This window comes from Hypanus sabinus, chromosome 10, assembly GCF_030144855.1.
Source record: "Hypanus sabinus isolate sHypSab1 chromosome 10, sHypSab1.hap1, whole genome shotgun sequence".
Taxonomy (NCBI): Eukaryota; Metazoa; Chordata; class Chondrichthyes; order Myliobatiformes; family Dasyatidae; genus Hypanus; species Hypanus sabinus.
The window spans coordinates 22185350-22198111 of NC_082715.1; the positions used below are offsets into that span (position 1 = coordinate 22185350).

General features: G+C 39.4%; 1 protein-coding gene across 1 annotated transcript in view; it reads right to left on the reverse strand.

Moving 5' to 3' along the window:
• The window catches only part of LOC132400263 (triadin-like), a 264638-nt gene that overhangs the window by 119276 nt on the left and 132600 nt on the right, over nt 1–12762 (reverse strand). Inside the window, exons 21-22 of the mRNA XM_059981238.1 lie at nt 3812–3850; nt 1803–1853 (exon numbers count right to left, since the gene is read on the reverse strand). Coding sequence (XP_059837221.1) covers nt 1803–1853; nt 3812–3850 — 90 coding nt within the window. The remainder of the gene's footprint in view (nt 1–1802; nt 1854–3811; nt 3851–12762) is intronic.

The following is a 12762-nucleotide window of genomic DNA, read 5'->3' on the forward strand; positions in this document are numbered from 1 at the left end:
GTACATCATGTCAATCAATTGTGAGCTTTGGAAACCAACAGAGGCAGAGTATCAAATGGACATGTACCATGCCATTTAATATTCTACGTCAAGCACAAATGGTGTGATGTCAGTATCTTCAAAATGACTCTCAGCATCATTATATCCTTCTTCCACTATTAATATTGTACTTTTATATGTCTGATATACTTTAAATATGATAAAAGAAGACAAATCTATTTTCATACTGAACTATCAAATTAAATGGCGAGGATGGGTAGCCAAGATGGGCAACATGGTAGTGTAGTGGTTAGCACAGTTGCTTTAAAGTACCAGTGATCATTGATCCTTCCCAAAGGACCACAGCCTTATCATGGTTTGGAGGCTTGCATCCCTCAATGACCTGGTGAGCTATATTGGCTGGAGTCAGGGCTTTATGCTTATGGTCTTGGTAGGGTCACCATGCCAAACATACCAAAGGGTAGAGGACAGACTAAGAGTGGCCCACCTGTCCTTCAGTTTCAGGGTTCATCTCAGGACTAACAACCCTAACTAGTAAAACAAAATTGTTACAGAAACAGCAATGAAGAATCCTTCTACATCTGAGTGTGATGGTCTCCACCCAGGACGTGCATGACTGACTGTGGTGAAAACCAAGAGGAAGCCACTGACGTGATGAATGGAGCCCTGAGCACCGCCAGAGATGGAGGTCCTTCACTGCTGTCCTAAACACTAGTGGCGTAACCGGCAGGCATGCATGTTAACTGATCCGTGTTCAATTCCCATCACTGTCTGTAAAAAGTATGTACATTCTTCTTGTGAATACATTGGTTTCCTCCATTGAATGCTCTGGTTTCCTCCCATATCCCAAAGTATGGATGGTTAGGGTTAGTGTAGGCATGCCATGATGGTGAGCATGGTGACACTTGCAGGCTGCCCCAGCCCAATCCTTGGACTATGTTGGCCATTGATGCAAATGATAAATCTCACTATATGTGTCAATGTTTTGCAGTAGAGTAAATATAACAAATAAACTCTTCTCGGGCTTCCAGATGGTTACAGATACCCTGATGAAAATGGCAGAGTTTGTCATCAAAACATTGTTTATAATCAATACCTGTATCTGGCTGGAAGCCCGTGAAGAGTTTATTCATTATGTAGTGTATTGTTGACATTTAAATCAGAAAGCATAACAATTGCAAAATTAATTCATATCTAAATGCACTAAAGCTGTTTTCTTTGTACAGACATCTTTAGTCTAAGATAGTTATTGCTTACTTTCTGGATTTGGTGGTATGTTTTCTCTGTACTCTTTCAATTTTATTGATATCTCTCCTGTTGGTAGGTGACTAGAATTGCACACAATACTCCAAATTAGACCTCACCAATATATTATACAACTTCAACATATCTTATCTCTTGCACTGAATACATTGATTTATAAAGGCCAAAATGTTAAAAGCTTTCTTTATGACCCAATCTACTTGTGACGACATTTTCAAGGAATTATGGATCTGTATTCCTGGACCTCTCTGTTCCATAACACTCCTCAGTGCCTCTATGTAAGACTTACCCTGGTTTGTCCTTCCAAAGTGCAACACCCCACACTTGTTTGCATTGAAAACCATCTGCCAGTTTTCACGCTGGTCCTGAACAGCCTTTGTATTTGTAGTTGGTTGGGCAGGGAAGATGAAGGACCTAGCTATGGTGTTCTGTTCTTGTGGTACAGAGCAGGCTTTGTGTAGCTGCTCATCTACACCACATGTTCATAAGCCAAAAATTTAGGAAAGCTTTTCTGCAGTTACATAATAAACTTCTTTTACCTTTCGCCTTTGGCTTGGTTGAAGGTTTTCTTTGCTTTTCTTTTTCAATTTCTGCAAATAAAGTTATTGTTACGAGTTATACAAGTAACACACATAATACTCAATTGTCTGGCAATACAGCTGACTATCCAAATTTGATCTCAGTGTAATTATTGGGGTACTTAGGCCTGAGGAAATTTTTAATACACATTTAAGAAAATAGAAAAAATACTAAATTGTGCAACTAGAATTTTCAGGAGCTCTATTCTTTTACAGATTATTCTGCACAATATAAAACAAGCTGCACTTGAAGATGACACCACTAACATTAAAATATCCTGTAGATCATTATATTACAGAACATGATACCAAAGCACCCAGTGAAGTACTAAGCCAACCAGCATGGAGTTGGTACAAAGATTTGATTTTGAAGGAAAATTTTAATTGAAAGAGAGATCATGTGGCATGGAAGCTTAAGTAAAGAATTCTAAAACTTTGCTTATGAATTTCCCAGGCACTTGAGGCAGTCCTGAAGAAGGGTCTCCACACAAAACACTGACTGCTTATTTGTCTCCATAGATGCTGCCTGACTTGATGAGTTCCTTCAGCATTTTGTGTGTGTTGCTTTGGATTTCTAGCATCCGCAGACTCCTGTGTGTTTATTCACCATGGCAACTGCACACTTCCTGCTATCGACAAAAGACAGATAATGTTGTGTCTGGGTCCAATGTCTCAGACAGACTGTACAGTAGTGCAGCAGTTCTCTTGCTAGAATAGTTCCCAGAATTCAGAAACATTGATTCTGAGATTCAAATTTAAATCTTGGGTAAAAGCATAATCTCAGCAACCATGAAATGAATGGTTAATTGTAAAACTCATCTAGTTTACTGATGTCCTCAAGAAAGGCACCCTGTAATCCTTACATTAACTAGTTTATGAATAACTTCAGATTCTTTTAATCATGCTCAGTTCTGGGGCAACTGGAGAGCAATATTAAATATAGACCTCGTCCAGATCCTGTAAATAACTTTATGAATATGCTAAAAGAAGATCCGACTCCTTTGGAAGCTCCTTTGGTTTCCAGTAAACACACCTGGGCATGTTTAAGACGGAAGGTAGTCGGAGGTTGAAGGATAGATTTGATCAGATAGGGTTTTAACCTTTTAAGGGTAGGGATGAGTGAAGGGCTAAAGCACAGAGAGTTTATGTTGATGATCAGTTAAACGGCTGAGGAAATGAACAGGATGTGGGCCTGGTTGGAGACTTATGGCAGCAGAACCTGGCCCAAAGGATCGAAGTGTTAAGATCCTCACAGGAATGTTGGACTGGATGACTGTTGGATAATAGAAATTCAGCCATTCCAGCTCTCTGCATGAACTGACTGCAGGGAAATTTGAGCAGTCCTTCTTTTCCCAGAATTTTTGCCTCTTTGAGCACTTGTGAACAATATGTTCTAAAGTGCATCTTTGGCCAAATCAATTCATAAAATAGAAGACATTTCATACATATAGAATTTCCTGAACATTACAATAGCCAGCAAAGAACCACTTTTTTCTTTGTCTTTTGATGGGTGAACTGAAAAAAAACATACCGAGTTTCACCTTTAGAGCGAGCTGTATCTTTCTCCTTTATTCACAAGTATTTCAAGTATTTTTGCAGTCTCCCTGCTTCCTCAACACCATCTGCCCCTCCACCTATCTTTGTATCATTTGAAAACTTGACCACACAGCAATCAATTCCATCATCCAAGTCATTAACATAAAGGAGCAGTGCCAACACCGAGCCCTGTTGATTTATTGTGATGTATACTTTTTATAATGATTAAGCACTAGAAGTGAAAAAATTAATTTTCGATGGACTTTAAAAGGTTAATTTGGAATTTACTCCCTTTTTCAAGAAAGAGGTTGCAGCAAAATCCATTTTCTATGCATTTATTCTTATTTTCAGAATCAATGAACTTCTCATTATGTTGCTCCTTCTAGTTTCTGAAATATTATCATTATCGTAGAGTGTGTAAGTTAAAAACTCACCTTTCTCTTTTGAAGTCTTTGTTTTTTCTTTCTTTGATTCTATAAGCCATAAAGAAAATTTGTTATTTTTCATTTGTAAATGTCCATATCACAGAAAACAGAAATTTCACTGTGGTTTGGGTACATGTTGGAGAGAGTTCAGCGAAGATTTACGAGGATGATTCCTGGAATGCAGGGGCTAACATATGAGGAGCGTTTGTCAGCTCTTGGACTGTATTCATTACAGTCTAGAAGAATGTGAGGGGATCTCATATAAACATTTTGAATGTTGAAAGGGTTGGACAGAGTAGATGTGGAAAGGCTGTTTCCCTTGGTGGGTGAGTCCAGGACAAGATTCCACACTCTTAGAATTAGAGGGCACCCATTTAAAACAGAGATGAGGAGAAATTGTTTTAAGCAGACAGTCATGGATTTATGGAATTTGTTGCCACATACAGCTGTGGAGGCCTGCTCATTGAGGGTGTTTAAGGAGGAGATTGATAGGTATCTAATTAGTCAGGGTATCCAGGGATATGGTGAAAAAGCCGGAAATTCAAACTAGATGGGAGAATAGCTCATGGTGGAGTGCCAGAGCAGATTCAATGGGCTGAATGGCCTACTTCTGCTCCTTTGTCTTGTGAATCTTGTGAATGAGTTGTACATTGTGAAAAGCAGAGGTATGAAACTTTATGTTCACCCAAACAACATTATGGAAAGAGCTTTGCTTGGTAGGAACATGTGCAAGGCCTTTGATGCTAATTACATTAAATAAGTGCACGGGACTCCTGTTGGAGCACCAAGTTGCTACATGTCTTCACTCATGTGACTATCTGAGTATTTCATTTAATTCAATCAGATTAATATCCAAGGTCGGAGTTCCTCAGCATTTTGCGTGTGTTGTTTTGGACTTCCAGCATCTGCAGACTCCCTCATGTTTATGGTCTAAGGTCAGATCCTTGCTCTCTATGTACATGTTGTAGTCAATAAGCAGCAGCTCTCGTAGTCCAGTACCATGGCGATTCAAAAGTTGTACAGTCGCAGAATCATACCACATTGAAACGTCCTTCAGCCCATCAATAGAGGACCCACGATCAATCATTAAATGTGTACTGATACTTTCTTTCTCCTCTTGTTTGTCAGTTCACCATTCACTCACTCATCAACGATTCATCTGCCATCCATATGCACTAAATGCCGGTAGAAATCAGCAGCTGAGTAAAGAGAGATCAGTCAAAGTTTCAGGTCAGTGACTCTTCATCACAACTGCTACTGCTGGAAATCTCACCAGAGGGAAAGAAGATTCACTTGTTCAAGGTGAGCAAACCTGTTAGAGTGGATTCAGTTCTGAGGCAGAGTTGCTGACCTGAAACATTGAATGATTTCTCTTTCCACAGATGCTGCCTGACCGGCTGAGTTCTTCCATCTTTTCTGTTTTAGTTTCCAACTCCAGCACCTACACTTCTGTTTTCCATGTATCAGTAGAGATTGTAATACTATAATTATCTATTAACATTTAACTTCTAATTATCGAGTTATTTGAAGGCAGGAAGAACGACACTCTTAAATATGAAATTTAGCTGATAAGTGTTTGGAGCAAGATTTCTGTCTTAGCAGCTGTGTCCCTGGGATACACATGCCGGTGAGACATCTACACAAACCAAATAATAATGTATCAGTGGTATGATCTGATTGTAAACTCTGTCAAGTTGAAGTCCTAATGAGGTGTAGTGGAAGCCTTCTTATTACAACTGAAGTTTGCACAGTGACTTTGGCTGACATAGCACATTAAAGCATATAGACATTTCACAACAAGAGAGGGAAGGCAAAATTTAAGAACCAGCGGATGAGAACAGACATATCAGAATACAAACAGGCCTTGAAAAGTGATCCCCTCAAAATATTTACCTCTGACACAATTAATTCTGCTGTAATTTTCTCAAGTAACTTTACTTTATCCGTGTGCTCATCTTTTTGCATAATTGAATGCAATATAGGTTTAATTTTTATGGAAGTCAAGAAATGCCTTCGGATTCTAACATCACTGAATAATTTCTAAACATAAAAGAAAGAACATCCAATCCCTTAGACAGATCTTGCGCTGGCAGGAAGGAAAGCTTAGCAAAGCTGGTAAACTTATGTTTCCCATGTTTGTCCGTAATCAGTAGTTTTAATACCCTGTTAGCAAAATTCAATAGCAAGGAATTTCAGTTACATTACACAGATGTTTCTAGTGGCAAGAGATATATATATAGGAAACATCCTCTCCACATCCACATCAATTAAACTGTCAAAGCCAGTGCAGCCTTAGTTACAGATATAAAAATCTGTGTTAACATTAATATGAATCTTTAGATCATGCCTTAACTCACCGGTATGTTCAATTATTATACTCGCGTTTGTTGATCTCAGATCTCTCAGGCAATGTTATAAAGACCTGGATATGCCAGTGATCCAGCTAAGCTTGCTGACTGCAGACTCAGAATCCTTTTGGAGAAAAGATTTCTTTCTATCTTAGTCCTGAATGACTGACTCCTTACTTTGAGTGTGACACAGGAAGGAGAAGCATCATCCGTGCATCCACTCAGTGAAACTCCATATAGAATTTTGTTTATTTCCGAGAAACCATCTTTCATTCTTCTTAATTCTAGTAAGTTTAAGCCCTGCCTGCTTACTCGGTCCTCTATCCAATCCAAAGAGTTGCTTGGGTCAACAGTCCTCAGTATTATTTAATTACTAATTTTTTTTATTTGCACAGTTTGACTTCTTTTATACATTGTTTGTCAGGCTGTATGCAGTTTTTAAACCAAAAGACCACAATGCCATAAAACATAGGAGCAGAATTAGGCCATTTGGCCCCTCGAGCCTACTTCATTATTCCATTGTGACTGATTTATAATCCCTTTCAACCCCATTGTCCTCCCTTCTCCCTGTTAACATTTGACACACCATCTGGTGAAAGAATTTCCTCCTCATCTCCGTTTTAGAGGATATCTTTCTATTCTGAGAAAGTGCCCTCTGGTCCTAGACATATACCCTATAGGAAATATTCTCTCCACATCCACTCTATCCAGGTATTTCAATATTCAATAGGTTTCAATGAGAGCCCCTTCATTTTCCTAAACTCCAGTGAGTACAGGCCCAGAGTCATCAAACGCGCCTCACACATTAACCCCTTCATTCCTGAAATCATTCCTCTGAACCCTCTCTAGACCCTCTCAATGCCAGCACATCTCTTCTTAGATAAGGTGTCTAAAACTGTTCACAATACTCCGTGCAGTCTGACCAATGCCTTACAAAATCTCTGTATTATATCCTTGCTTTTGTATTCCTGTCCTTTCAAAATGAATACTACCATTGTATTTGCCTTCTTTACCATCGACCATCGACCTGAGTTATATGGTAAGATTGAATAAGTTAGGGTTGAGAGGAGATTTGATAGAGGTATACAAAATTATGAGGAGTATAGACAGGGTAAATGCAAGCAGGCTTTTTCCACTGAGATTGGATGGGACTAGAGATCAAATATTAAGGGTGATAGATAAAAAGTTTAAGAGGAACATGAAGGGAAGCTTTTTCACTCACAGCATTGTAAGATAACGGAATGATCTGCCAGCACAAGTGGTGCATGCGAACTCGATTTCAATGTTTAAGGGAAGTTTGGGTAGGTCTTGGACAGTAAAGGTATGGAGGGTTATGCATACTATTACCATCCTGTTGATGAGAGCAAGCCGTTTAAATGGCCTAGCATGCACTAGATGGGCCAAAAGGCCTGTTTCTGTGCTGTATTTTTCAATGACTATGACTCAAACCGCAGGGTAACCTTTAGGGAATCCTGTACCAGGATTCCCAAGTCCCTCTGTACCTCAGATTTTTGCAATTTTTCCATGTTTAGTGAATAGTCTGTGTCTTTATTCCTTCTACCAAAGTGCATAAGCATACACTTCCCTACACTATATTCCATCTCCACTTCTTTGCCAATTTTAATCTGTCTAAATACTTCTGAAGACTTACTGCTTCCTTAACATTACCTTCCCCTTCACCTATCTTAGTATTGTCTGTAAACTTGGTCACAAAGCCATCAATTCCATCATCCAAATCATTATCATAAAACATGAAAAGAAGTGATCCCAACAACGATCCCTGCAGAACAGCATTAGTTACTGGCAACTAGCCTGAAAGAAAATAAATATCAGGGTAGTATATAGTGACACATACATTCTTTGATAATAAATTTACTTTTTATTTATGAACAGGCCCTCTATAATATTTATATCCTTCCTGAAATAAGGAAGTGGTACTTGTCCAAAATGTTCAAGTCGTCCCTATCAGATGTTTGAAGGTTCATTTATTATCAAAGTACACAACTCTGAAATTCTTCTTCTCCAGAAAGCCACGAAACCAAGAAGGAAAAGAACGGCAGCACGGTCATCAACCCCCAAATCCCTCCTCCCCGTACTAAAAAAAACGGGCAAAAATGGAACAGACACATTGACCCCCAAATCTCTGGCCCCGCACGCAAAACAATGAGAAAGTTCAAGCACAGTTATATCTGCAATTACGTAAGTGTGCTATATGCATAGCTGCAATTCCACAGCACACTTCTCACTAACTAGATAATTCCAGAACAGAACTTTATTCTTGTTTTGAAAACTATTTGCAGTAAAAGCCAGCATACCACTTGCCTCAACAAGCAATCTGCTGCACTAACTCAGTGGGTCAAGCAGCATCTGTGAGGGAGAAGGAATATTTTGTGCCGAAACCTTGCATCAGGGCTTCGCCTTAGTCCTGATGCAGGATTGCATCCTAAGGGTTGATGACTCCATTTCCCTGCACTGAGTTCCTCCAGCAGATTGTCTGTTGCTCCAGATTCAGTGTCTGCATTCTCTTGTGATGCCACTGATAGTCATAGTCTTAGTTGTAGTGCTCTCTGACTATAAATGGCATCACAAGAGATCACCACTTATCTTCCCATTTCCTGTACCAACACATTTCTCTTTAATGATCATTGTACATTTTCACCAGGTCCATTTGAGCACCAATATTTTTCAATTTTCTTACCAGGTAAAATAAATTATTATTATTATTATTATTATTATTATTATTATTATTATTATTATTATTATTATTATTATTATTAATAATAATAATAATAATAATAATAATAATAATAATAATAATAATAATAATAATAATAATAATAATAATAATAATAAGTACTTTATTGATCCCGAATGGGAAATTCTTTCGTCACAGCAGCTACATTTAAAAACACACTTAGCCGTGTGCAGGCTTAACTAATAATAACATACAGAATAATAATATGCACAATAATAATTTACCAATGTGCAATAATGTACAAAATAATAAAACAGAGATTATTGTAATATGATGTATGTTCTCCTGTCACACAGATTTGAACTGTTGTAGATGCTTATTGCATCTGGTAGGAAAGATTTTCTGTAACAATCCTTGTGACAGCGGAGCTGAGTGAGTCTGTTCGAAAGGGTGGTCTGTTACTTATTCAGTCGGTCATGGAGAGGATGTGCCCAATTGTCCATAGTTGCTAACAGTTTGCTTAGTGACCTCTCTCTACCACTAACTCAAAAGAATCCGGGTTGTAGCCAAGGACAGATCCAGCCTTTCTGATGAGTTTATTTAGTATTTTTGCATCACCAGTACCGACGCTGCTCCCCCAACTTAAAGCAGCAAAGAAGACTGCACTCTCTACAACAGATTGGTAAAAGATCTCCAACGTCCTGCTGCACACACTGAAGGATCTCAGCTTCCTTAGAAAGTAGAGTCTGCTCATCCCCTTCGAGTAAACAGCCTTGCTGTTGGTTTTCCAGTCAAGTCTCTTGTCAAAATGAACACTCAGGTATTTATTCTCCTTCACCAAAGGTTCAAAGGTCCAATTTAATGTCAGGGAAATGTATATGATACACACCCTGAAGTTCTTTTTCTTTGCAAACATCCACAAAAACAGAGTGCACCAAAGAATGAATGACAGGTATAGGTAAAAACTCCTAAGTCCCCCCAGCTCCCCTCCCTCCCAAGCGTAAACAGCAGCAAGCAACGATCCCCCTCCCCCACTAACAATAAAAGGCATTACAACCGCAACTTCTCCCAGAATGTATGCATGACTCGTCACAGTCCTCTTCCTCCTAAAATCCATCACCTTCTCCCTCGTTTTGGCAACATTCATGAGCAGGTGATTCCACCTCTCAACATTCTTCGTCTTCTTCCAACCCCAGCAAATGACATCACTTGTTTTTCCACTCAACGTTCATTATGCTTTGTACTTGTCCATTTACTTAACCTGTCCATATCTCCCTACAGCTTCTCTGCATCTTTAGACAACTCACTCCTCCAGCCTTATTTGTATCATCTGCAAATTTGGATCAAGTATGTTTGGCCTTCTCATCATTGACATGAACATGAATATCTGGGGACACAGTATTCATCAGTATGCCATCTCCCAGCCCATAAAGGACATGGATGTTTCCTGTCCATTAACCAATTAACAGTCCTCTTTCTCCTATCCATTAATCAATCCACACTTCATTCCATCTTTTCAACAAAAATTGTTTAATAATGTGTAAGGGATTCTGAAAGTTCATATACAGCATATCAACTGGTTTGCCCTTATCTATGTCATACATCAGAATATTATTGAGATTTGTTAAACATGATGTTTCTTCCAGATTCATTTATTTATCACATGTACAATGATCAGAACATACAGTGAAATGTGTTGTTTGCGTTAACAACCAACACAACCTTATGATGTGTTGAGAGCAGCCTGCAAGTGTCACCACACATTCTAGCACCAACACAGCATGCCCACCATGTTCAGCAGAACAACACAAGCAAAAACAACAACAAAACAAGACAACAACAGCAAAACCAGGCCCTTTCCCACCCACTCACACACACTCTCAGGCCTCCTACCGCAGGGTAGATCACCTCCAATGTACTCAGCCTGCACTCTCAGTCTCACAGACAACAAGCTTCCCCATTCCAGTCCATGACCTGAACTCTCAGACTCACACACATCAGCCTTTGACCTCTGGACATGTGACCCAGGGGCTTTGAATGCTGGACCTTGACCTCCAGACTTGACTTCAGTCTTTAACCTACGTGCTTCAACCTTGGTATCAATCCCAGGACCCATCTTATCACAATTCTCTGTGCTTCAACTTCTAGATTTCAAAGACCTCTGACTCTGGGGATTGCCAACCTGGATACGACTGTGTGGTGGTGCGAGGGGAGTCTCTGGGTGTCTTGCTCTATCCAAAATACTAGATCTACCCAATTACTTTCCAACTATCCAATTCTTCTTTTTTTAAAAATAGATTCTAGCATTTTTCCAGTGTCGATGTCAGGATAAGTAGTTTGCAGTTCTTAGTTTAAGCAGCAGGAGAACCCACGTTACCAAAGTGCCATGCCATGCCTGCAGTTTAAATGCTGATTTTATGTATGACTGTACGCTCTGTAGCCACTTTATTAGATACACCTGTACACCTGCTCATTAACGCAAATATCTTAAAAGCCAATTATATAACAGCAAGTGAATGCATCAAGCACGCAGACATGGTCAAGAGGTTCAGTTGTTCAGACCATACTTCAGAGTGTGGAAGGAGTGTGATCTAAGTGACTTTGCTCACGCAATGTTTGTTGGTGCCAGATGGGGTGGTTTAAGTATCTCAGAAACTGCTGATCTCCTGGGATTTTCTTGCACAAGGGTCTCTAGGGTTTACAGAGAATGGTGTGAAAAAACAAAGAAAGACTTCTAGGGAGCAGTAGTTTTGTGGGTGAAAATGACCTGAGAGAGATCAGGGGAGAATGGCCAGACTGCTTCAAGCTGACAAGAAAGTGACTTTAACGCAAATAAACAGACGTTACAACAGTGGTGTGCAGAGGAGGTTCTCTGAGCATAAGCACATCAAACTTTGAAGTGGATGGGCTACAGCAGCAGAAGATCACAAACATACACAGTGGCCACTTTATTAGGTACAGGAGATACCTAATTAAACCGGTTCTGGGTGTAACCACTTGCTCTCAAGAAACTTCAGAAATGCCACTTTAAAGTGACAGAGAAGGACAACTTGGAGCAGGCAATAGGAACACTGAAAGCTACCATAATAAGAAATGGGAATATCAGGAAAAACCAACCCCCAGTGGTAGCAACATTCACATGACAAGTCGAAGGACTGTGAAACATTGACATTAAACCCAAATGTGCCACACCCATTGGCTTCCACTTACCTGTGAATTTTCTCTTGCTTTAGTAACAAAGAGCAGACATAAGTTAAAGGATGCCCTTAACTCATTCTGGCTCCCATCTTCAGTATGAGTAAATTCAGAAATGAGATTTTAAAGAATACCCTGTGATAGGGAAGGGTCAGTAGCAACGATAGCTTCAGGAATGGGAAAATGAGGAAAATCAGGAAGCTGCAACAGGCCCCAGTAAGAGCAACATTCAGAGAATGAGTGGAGATTCTGAGGGATATTATTAGGCCAAGAGAACAGCAGCTGTCATTAAACAGGTAAGAGGGAACATAGAAATAGCTGGAAATTATGCACCGTGAAAACAAGCAACTATGCTGATTAGATTAAAGCCACAATATCTGGTGGAAGTACAATGGATTCTGGTTAATTGAGACACAATGAGACCAGTACAATTTGGCCCAAGTAAGTGGCTGCCCTAATCAGCTCAAGTTTCATGGAAATATTAAAAGGGTATAAAAAAAAGACAAATTAACGTCTAACTGCATAACAAATTATACATTTAAATAAAATAATGAATAAAGTAGAACACTAACAAAACCAGTACTATACTATAAACTGTGTACTAGTTCCTAATAGTTACTGAGAGAGGAATTCATCTGGTGTACGCTGCTGTGTTCTTTTGATTGACTGTAAAGGGACAGAATTAACACAGGCTCCTAGTGTACAGACGACTGACGCTAGTT